We start from the raw sequence: 9,680 nt of genomic DNA, 5'->3' as shown, positions 1-9,680 counted from the left end.
TCCTTTGGTGATTTTTTTCTAAGACTGAAGCTTAGATGACCGATTGGTAATGATTATGAAGACTTGGAACGCTCTTCTTATTTGTGATAGGTAATTCAATGAATTTTTAATCGATTAGACTATAATTTAAAGAGTCTTAATTAAGCAGGTAACCGATAAGGGAAATATGATTTCATTGATAGCGTAAGTATTTGAATTAGATTTGGGTAGGGTGTCGTTGGGACTAGTCACAGTCTATTGGAGGAATAAGTACGCGTTGGAACATGCGCTCGAAGCCGGTAATGGAAAGAGTAGTCCGAATGCGTCGTACGGAGACTCCCGCGTGTGGAAAAAATTTAATGTATTTAATGGTGTGGAACAGACTGAATGCTCGATAAATTTTGCCGTAATTTCATCCAGAGTACAAATGAGATACCGCCATTTTCGATGATAGAACATCCAATATAACGATATAGCTTTGGCAAGGATGGATAGAAACACGAGCTACGCGCGTGACTTTCACTTGTTGCACCCAAGAGTACAAGCACAGAAATGCATAAATGAATCACCAATTTTAATGATGGAGTTATTTCATTTATTCTTTTTTGTATGCTTTTTTTATATATTGTGTAGATATATTACAGGATATATGAATGATGTTAAAATTATATTCGTCTCTTGACAAATACCAGTGATGTTTGTATTTTTTTAATAAGATAATAAAAATATCATAAGCGTTATATATATTTATATATCTATACATTTCCTAATTGCATTTTCTTTACTCCTACATTTCGCTTCGGTACAGCCACGGAATGAGACGAGATTTTTTCTCAGTTCTTCATACGTAATAAATCTGGGAATGAAACATGTACCGTGAATGTTTTTCTCGTTTGCTTACAGTATATCTCCACGAACCAACCGCGATTACATTCTTATCACATTTTTGAGACAGAACACATTGTATCTGGATAGTACAAAGGTGAATTAATTGCCGACGCATTTTGGCCATGCCAAACCTCCACAAGATATCGACACAATAACGTATATGACAACCTACGAGATTCACACAAAATTAAATGAAATATTTTGCATTAAATCAAATCGTACATAGTATCGATTACTTACGATTAGAATAACTCCAACAATAACGTAAATTTTTACGTTCTTCCAAAACAAAGAGCGTGCTAAATTTCTACTGGTTTTTCTGAATGTAACCGACTAAAAATATACGAAAACATTATTTTTTTGCACATCCTTTATGGTATCTTTTAATTCTACTTACATTCGTAGATAAATTTTCAGTCTTGTTTACAAGAAGTTCTAGCCGTTCTCCACGCATTGCAACATTATCAATATTTTTACTCATTATATCTTTCAATTCATCCAGATCACCGAGAACGCTATCAAGCACATCGACTTTGTGACTAGACTCATTGTAATGTTTCTAAACAAAAAATGTAAATGTGAAAATGTTAGAAAATACATTTCAGATATATTTATATTTCTTACCATTGTACTAGCTAAAGTTCTTGCAAAATCTGTATTCATCGCATAGGGAATTGCAGTTTGCGCATCTTGACCATATGCAGCCAAGAATCTTCCTTTAATTTCTGCTAGGTATAAAAATGCTTTGGATTTTTGGTAATCCTATAACATGAAAATGTTTGACACTAATGAATTACTTCAAACAATGCTTAATTACTTTTAGATTACTTACATCATCTGTAATGCACATATAAATAATGTTATCTTCACAGATGTAGTGAAAAAGATATTGTCCTTGTGAATATGTAACCTTGTCATTTTCAGCTTTTTTTGCCAGAATGCTCTCTGTTACTTCATCAAAGTTTCCAGTACAGGAAGCATATTTTGCCAATACCGTTGACCCTCGAGCCACCACGGTATATAAAATTGGCATGATGAATGCTGGAATAAAATAAAGATTAATATTTCATTATAGTCACTCTTGTTTAAGCTTTTATAAGCAAAGAATCTTTAACCTATATGGATCTATTAAGTAAACAATAAAATTCTGTTTGTAACTGAATTTCCTTATCTGTTATCAAGCTGATTAATACTTAAAATAACAAAGTTTACAGAAGGTGTTGCCATAACAGCATGTAAAGTAAGAAGAACATTCTAATATTCTCAAGAAAGCAAGATAATTGCAAGATTTACGGAACAACAATGGAAAAGATTAATAAAACACAAAGTAAGACGCCATAATTTCTAACCTCCAAGGACAATGAAATGTCTTACACACTCACTGTTTACGTCCAAAATTTAAAAGATGCTGTCAGAACGAATAAGAAATAAAATGACGTCGTAGTAACCAACATGTGAATTTATCAAGATCAGCTATTATTTTCATGACCTACCTCAATTATTAGGATGGCGCGAATTGAGAAGTGATTGTGCACTTTGTTCGATGTTAACCTGAAAATTTCTACTGTTCTCCCTCCTGAGATCGTTTTTATGAGTAACTTAATTGATCAACGAATTGTAACTTCATGAGAATTGTCCTATGATCCATCAGCACACGTCAACAGCAACGTCTGAGATTATCAGTAACACATGACAGTTGATCATTGTCAGTGTGTATTCCGTTGACACGCGCACTCCTTGTGGCGCGAAATTTAAAATAGCTTATTTTTCTGCTCTGTTTTCTTCGCGAAGAGAAAGCAATATTTTCATCTGTAAAGATAATCTCAAACAATTCCGTATTACAATTAAAAATATTTAAAACGTCTGAATCTGAAATATATTTTAAAATACTTTCCTAAAGCTCGTATCTTTAGGCCGTGAAAGATAGGAAAGGAAGAAAAATTCTGGAATACGTTAAAAATCCAAGCATTCCTTACTCGAAATTCACAATTCGCACTCTGGTTTATAACCTAATTACATTATTTTTATCGCTATCAGGAATCAAAATCACTCATTATCTAGAAAAAGAAATCACTGAAGAATTTACTTATCAACAATATCGACTACAAAATTAATCATAGGGTTTTGCCAATTCTTTAAATATATGATCTTTTCTCTTGCATCATGCTTGAACTTCGCTCCAAAAACTAGAAGCGACACGGAACATGCGTGTTCGGCCTCGAAGGGTGCTGGTTAGTTCGGGAAACGCATGTCAGTAGCGATACGAAATTACGTGGTGTGCCAGTTTTCTGGATTTCCTAGCTGCGTACAGATCGATAGCTCCTCACATGTGGCCGCATGCCGACCAGTATACCGACGCTGCTTACTACAATGGAGAAGGGAGTTAACAGAACGTAAGAGTGGATAGATAACGGTATATTCGTCGAGAGGAAGAGACGCGTGCACGCGGAGTCTACTGCAGTTCTGTGTGATTCGGCAGACACGCAACTACCTTCAGAGCTCTGGTGATCATTATCTACGATTGCCGCTGTTCCTTCGATAGTTGCTCGTTCTACGGCCTCTGCGACATTAGCCATGATTCTAGGTAAATATATCACGTTATCAGTAACCTTATCGTGCATTAATGAACTTCATATTAACGCTTTTCCATAGTATTAGACTTCAGAACCTTTTGCAAGTTTTTATCATCAGATTCTTTAGTCACGTGCTGTTCATTATTCATAAAGTTGTCCATATGAAGTTCAGTGAACCCTAATTAACTGATGTTTACAGATAGTAGATTACTGATAGTAGCTAGTTTTCTTTCTCGACTTTAATTCTGAACTGGTTTCATGGGAAAAGCGATAGAATCGCAAGGTGCGAGGGGACGGGTGCCAATTCCAGGGATAACTTCTTAGATCATGTTTCTTCATAATTTTCTTGGGTGTCGCAGTTATGTTATCTCTTTACATTTGTTATACAACGTTGTTTGTTACGTTGTTTGCACTGTTTCATGTGTATATTTGGAGCAGGTCATCGAAATATTTTTTTTACTGACCTGGTATCCAACACATTAGCTTATCTCAAAGATATGTTATTTTTTACATGTTCGTCGCTGCATGATTCTACCAGAAGATATGACTAGTACACAATATTCGCAATTTAAACTTATTATAGTTATTTTCGTGATTGGTCGTGTGTCGGAGAGCAACGCCCGTGATATTGATTTCAGCAAAAGGGTCCATAGTCTCCCCATGCGATTTCCCCTCTACAAAAACAGTAAATCAATAATATTGAAAGAAATATCAAATTATGGTAATACCAGTCTATGTATATCTACGTCTATGGTGGATATAGCAAATATACACGTATAAAATACAAATTAAATAATCGGCGAAATTAGAAGATTTATCGTTATCTAAGCACAAATATCTCACTTTAAGCTAAAATAAATCTATTTATTCGTTTCATTATGTTGTTACGTAATAGCACTGGAATATCTAGTACGTTGAATTCACTGATAGCACTGATAATTACAGTAAGTGATGTAAGGCATACCGTCTCTCTTAGCGTTCGATAAACATTCGTCAGAAAATATCAAAGTTCGAAAGAGATTGCGAATGTTTATGCATTTATGGAAAATTTAAACATGCAAACATTCGTAAAATACACATTATATGTAAAAATATAAATTATATCCAAAGCAGAGTATTCGTTGTAATATTCAGCGAGTGAAACAGGTCTCTACCTATCCGATTGCGTTCATAAAAATACAAATTTGTATAAAAATTCACTATCTGGTCATTAGGAACACCTATAAGAATGACTGAAAAAGCAAATGCGATAATCTATGCACATCTTCGAAAGCGCACAGTTCTTCGGTTTCCGTAGCCTACTTTCCCGCGTATCAACGATACGGGACATTTTAGCATGGACAAATTGTGCAAGTTGTCTAATGCGAGTATACACCTGCTGTCACAATATTCCGTTACGTTGTTCCGATTTCTCGCTATTTAGAGGATGTCATTTCGAATTGCGATCAAGAAACGGTCTATATTATAATACAATTTTATCTGTTTCCGGTCGGCTGACAAGAATGCCGGCTACTGTTCGTTCGAATATGTACCGTTAAGCGCGCCATAAACTAAACATTAACGTTCAATTTGCATCGTTCGAGATTACTTCTTATAAAATTCTGTAGAATGCAAATAAAACGGAAGCTTGTCGTGAACGTTCCGTTGGAAGATCCTCAGGTCCGTTGATCACAGTAGTGCGTCTAATTTATTTCACCGGTATTCTCGATGATCTCCAGTATGATTTCAGATTTCACGCCATTAAAATAAATTATACAAGCCGGTTCGATGTTTACTTGATCGGCGAAGGACTCGAGAAAGGTACACATACAAAATTTCACCCTCTGTTTAGCATAAGTTTAGATGGTGACAAGGGATTCACATATTATCGGGACTCATATACATTTCAGGGTCGTATACTATTCAGCAACGACAGTCTCTCCTTTGCGCTCTTTCTTTGTTTCTCTCTGAAACCATTACTTCGTCGGCGTTTTGCATTGCAAATAACTTGACTTCTCATTCGCACCGATGTTCCCTCGATGTCCTCTCTGAAACACAAAATTCAAAGTGTTCTAAAAATTTACAAAAGAAGAGAAAACGAAAATTAGCTCTTTCAGCGAATAATCGAGACAATGTAAATGCTCAGTATCTCTACAGTAGAGCTGCATTTATCCGAATGAAATTTTAGTTAGTACCCGGTTAATTGAACTTCTGCTGGTTGCATTTATTTATCTGAACGTGAGCTCCTATTATGTGAACTCTAACTATACAAAATGTTCGCCCCCGACTAGTTCAGACAAGTGGAGTTCTACTATAAGTCAAATTTAACCACCATGCAATGTTTATCTATGTTCTGTTATCTGGACGTTTGATCGCGGCTGCGAGTCGACGATTCTGCAACGGACCGTTTTGCATGGTCACATAACCGTAGAGAATTAATGTTGCTGAATGTTTTGAGAGCAGACAGGACACGGCTGACGTACGTATCTGCAGCCGTTGTTGGCGCCGGCACTGTAGTCGTCTTCTTTTGGTGGTGGTGGACAAAAAGGCAAAAGGATAGACCACCCTCAGAATGGCGGAAGGTTGGCGAATTGAGCGACCTGTTCGTGTATCCGGTTAAGTCGCTCGGCCTTGTTCGAGTGAACTCAATGGAGTGCACGAAATTGGGCCTGAAATCTGGCTGGCTTAGGGACCGAACTTTGATGGTCATCGACTTGAATGGACACTTCGTTACTGCCAGACAGTGGCCAAAGATGGTCCAGGTAAGAGATTCAAAATTAACCAATAATATAGTATCTTGCATCTGGATCGACGGTTGTATGTAAATATATGGAAGAAGATATATTGTCTGTTAGCTATTTGACTCGCATCACATCAATTAAAAAGACTGTTTTATTCTGTCTATATATCCATTTTGCGCAGAGACGAGATTTCCTGGCATAGTCTCTGTCTTGCATTTTGATTAAATTTAGTTCCAACGATCATGATGCAAGGAAACACCTTACTCTTAATTATATTTACTTCACCAATTGTCCTAACTTTGTATATTGATTTTTATTGATATTTATCATTTATATTTATTTCAATATTTGCTTCAAGATCGAGTATTAGGTATTTTGAGAGAATGAAGCCCATGGAAATCAGAGACACTCCATAAAAACTACTCTTAGGCGATGATAACACCTCGATAACATCTTCCGACCATTTAATTATACTAGAAGATGATATTAGATCCGCTACTTGGTAGATTACCTAATTTGATTAGTGTATATCAACGTATCAACTTACAAGGAGCAATGTTTTATCTTTATAACGAGACGCGTATTCAACTCATAGCTGATAACGAAACAGGAAGAAATGCAATGTGGGATCGTTGTGGAAGCTAGGTGGGTGATAATTAGAAATGGATCGATGCGCGATAATCAAGGCAATTTCTTCTGATCTTTCTCATCTCTCGATATGTGTATTCTTCACTAGTCGTTAAGCTTAGTTTGCACAGTCCTGGCACGGATTCGGTTGGGTTTCCTCCTTGAGCTCGAAGAAGCAAACCGCCATTTCTTTAACACGACTTTGTAAGGAAACGGGATACTTTTATAATCAGGATTAACGATCCGTTTTATTGTCGCGAAGATTCGCGAAATTAACTGTTGGAGTCCGACGCGAGTAATTAATTCACCATACGGCGGTATTTTCCTATCGTACGTTGCCTCGTTCAATGTCACTTCCGCTGTGATCGAACAGCGTCTTGTACCTTCGATTCGATGGAGATGTCTTTCATCTCGGAATTTCGATATTTCTGTTTAAAAAAGTTTCGTATCGCTTCCTTAAATCTTTGGCAGTGTAACAAAATAACAAAAAATTCAGAATGAATGATTTAAAAATTAATTATCTCTTCGGTTTCAAGATTTCGCTTATCTCAGCTATCAGATACAGAAAACACATACTTTCAACTTTATACAAGAAGTAAATATTAATAATTGCGTTGTTGCGGAAACTTTTTGGTACCAAAATATCCAAAGTAAATTATTCGTTATGATATTCAGAGGATGAAAAATATCTTTATTTTATATTATTTCTATTATAGACACTCACAATTTGATCGTTACATTTAGAATGTGAAATTTATAATTATTGTTAAGGAGATAATTATCAATGAAATGATGAACTGAATCTGTGGGTTTCAGGTGATACCTAGCATCTCTGGATCGATTCTCACATTGTCCGCTCCGGGAATGATGTCTACGTCTATCGATTTGTCCCAACTCCAAGGCAAAGGATTTCGCGTCGCAGTCTGGGGTCAACCTGTATCTGCCTGCGATTGTGGCGAAGAATCTGCCAGATGGTTATCTCGCTTTCTTCTTCAAGAGGACACTGGGTTCAGATTGGTTTACTATCCTTTAGATTATCCAACAAGAGAGATCAGGACGAGAGGCAAGATTTTTTCAGTGACAAGTGACGATACTGTAAGTTTTGATTCAGACACAGTCATCGCTGAGAATTACTAAGGTTTTACAATCAAATAGTTTATTCATCGCATTAGTAAATGATTTATTTATTAAATAGGGAGCCTATCCAGATGCCACTAGCTATTGTTTAATAAACGAAAGTTCAGTGACTGACTTGAATAGTCGACTAGAAGATCCAGTCACCCCAGATCGGTTTCGACCAAATTTCGTGGTTAAGGGCGCCAACCCATACGAAGAGGACACTTGGGGTTGGATAAAGATAGGTGATAACATTTTCAAGTCTGTTATGCCTTGTACGAGATGTATCCTAACTACCGTCGATTCCGAAACTGGGACAAAACATCCGAAGGCTGAGCCTTTGAAGACTCTGAAGAGGTTTGCCTTCATAAGTAACATTTATTTATCTTAAATTTACTAATAATCAAGTAATTTAACTAATAAACAAAATACACTAAATTTAGTCGATTTACTAGACGAGTAACACATCTAAAAATTTGTAAGTTTTGAGATATTTGCAACAAATCAATGCGAAAGTGAACCACTTTCTGAGATAGTTTTCCTGAACTTGAAAAATATGCATTTTCCGAATCATTTTTCTATTTTTCCATCATCATTAATCATCAACAAATCTCTAAAGTTTGAAGAAAAGTAATTGTTATTTCTATGCGTGATTTCTTTTCTTTAATCTTTTTGGCTAGAGATTTTATTAAGACATTAAAAGCTGTTTAATTTGTTAATACAATAGCATGATTCAGACCAAAAAATTGAGGAATCGCAGTGGACACCTATATTCATAATTACTTATGTTGTATTCATATTCCTGATATCACATAACACGTTGGCTGCCGTAGCGAATTTTATATGTTTTCTTCTGAGCGTAGCAACAGATTGAAATATATTACATTTAATTTTTACAAAATATCATATTGTATTTGCGCACTTTCTTCTGAATCTTATCTAACACTGTTGAATATTTTTTCGTCCATGAAATTTATCATGTTCTAATCATTCTATAGAATCTAGTAACGTGGTTCATCGATAACTATCATGACAGCCAACGCGTTAAGGCTCATACTCTCTTTCATTCGGATAAAAATTAACAAGACGTATATATTTGTCACAGTTACAGACAAATAATGGATCCAGATGTTCGCCCACTAGTTGGCGAGAGTCCAGTGATGGGAATTCACCTGGGATTGAGAAGTCCCAATGGCACCGTCCGAATAGGGGACCCAGTTTACGTCAGTGTGCCTAAGGAGCAACCGATATTGATATCGCCTCCCTAGCTACACCGATGGGCTTCGTGCGAAGACGAAATTTTTGTCTACGAGGAAGCCACGAGATCTCTGAAGGAGAACACTTCGTTAAAGAATTTAACAAATAGAGAAAACGCATAGCATCGAGCCTAAAATCGCGTCTCTGATCGTTGAACAGGGCCTAAAAAGTTACAACGGACATTGTTTCTTCAGACAAATTGCTATTCTCTCGATTAGAGAATGATGTAAATGGCGCGATAGTCGCGTGATAACAATAATTTAAACCTTTTTGCCAAGTGTATTTCTCGCTTTAAAGTTGAAGCGTTCATCGCCTGAGATAATTTGCGAAGAGAATCGATGATTCTCAAATATCGTATTTTTGCTAGATGTTGATCATGAATCAATGAGGACAATATAATAAACGTGCTGGGAGATGCGTTTGTTATTTGTTCATATTTGTATCGAGTATATTTTTGCGAGGAATAAACGAGTTGCAGAGGAATGTGAACTTAAAATTTCCTGGAGAGGGTTGCTACATT

General features: G+C 36.2%; 2 protein-coding genes across 4 annotated transcripts; one reads left to right on the top strand and one right to left on the bottom strand.

Annotated features, from left to right (window-relative positions):
- Positions 1 to 705: 705 nt before the first annotated feature.
- Positions 706 to 2,590, bottom strand: LOC117206786 (vesicle-associated membrane protein 7). Of its 3 annotated transcripts, none has more exons than XM_033446417.1 (6): positions 2,361 to 2,590; positions 1,700 to 1,908; positions 1,492 to 1,629; positions 1,265 to 1,426; positions 1,108 to 1,200; positions 706 to 1,035 (listed from the first exon to the last, which is right to left on the bottom strand). In XM_033446417.1, exons 2-6 carry the CDS (start codon positions 1,898 to 1,900, stop codon positions 967 to 969), a joined length of 663 nt encoding a protein of 220 aa, XP_033302308.1. In that variant the 5' UTR covers positions 1,901 to 1,908; positions 2,361 to 2,590; the 3' UTR covers positions 706 to 966. The 3 variants fall into 3 exon arrangements, with proteins under 3 accessions (XP_033302308.1, XP_033302309.1, XP_033302310.1); XM_033446418.1 differs by lacking the exon at positions 2,361 to 2,590 and adding an exon at positions 2,217 to 2,306; XM_033446419.1 differs by lacking the exon at positions 2,361 to 2,590 and adding an exon at positions 1,987 to 2,062.
- Positions 2,591 to 3,098: 508 nt separating this feature from the next.
- Positions 3,099 to 9,659, top strand: LOC117206783 (mitochondrial amidoxime-reducing component 1-like). The gene is made up of 5 exons (XM_033446410.1): positions 3,099 to 3,451; positions 5,883 to 6,181; positions 7,604 to 7,882; positions 7,983 to 8,260; positions 9,009 to 9,659. The coding sequence occupies exons 1-5, from the start codon at positions 3,442 to 3,444 to the stop codon at positions 9,169 to 9,171; spliced, it is 1,029 nt and encodes a 342-aa protein (XP_033302301.1). The 5' UTR covers positions 3,099 to 3,441; the 3' UTR covers positions 9,172 to 9,659.
- Positions 9,660 to 9,680: the final 21 nt, after the last annotated feature.

Source organism: Bombus bifarius, unplaced genomic scaffold, assembly GCF_011952205.1.
Source record: "Bombus bifarius isolate JDL3187 unplaced genomic scaffold, Bbif_JDL3187 scf7180000008008, whole genome shotgun sequence".
Lineage (NCBI taxonomy): Eukaryota > Metazoa > Arthropoda > Insecta > Hymenoptera > Apidae > Bombus > Bombus bifarius.
This window is presented reverse-complemented; position numbering and strand designations above follow the sequence as displayed.

What these genes read in the sequence shown, in the direction of transcription:
- LOC117206783 (XM_033446410.1), top strand. An exon ending in AGTGGCCAAAGATGGTCCAG is followed by an intron (nt 6,182 to 7,603) that starts GTAAGAGATTCA and finishes TGTGGGTTTCAG; the next exon opens with GTGATACCTAGCATCTCTGG. An exon ending in CAGTGACAAGTGACGATACT is followed by an intron (nt 7,883 to 7,982) that starts GTAAGTTTTGAT and finishes TTTATTAAATAG; the next exon opens with GGAGCCTATCCAGATGCCAC.
- LOC117206786 (XM_033446417.1), bottom strand. Translation starts at nt 1,900, where the DNA reads ATGCCAATTTTATATACCGTGGTGGCTCGAGGGTCAACGGTATTGGCA. An exon ending in ATATGTGCATTACAGATGAT is followed by an intron (nt 1,630 to 1,699) that starts GTAAGTAATCTA and finishes TTCATGTTATAG; the next exon opens with GATTACCAAAAATCCAAAGC. An exon ending in GAACTTTAGCTAGTACAATG is followed by an intron (nt 1,427 to 1,491) that starts GTAAGAAATATA and finishes TTTTTTGTTTAG; the next exon opens with AAACATTACAATGAGTCTAG.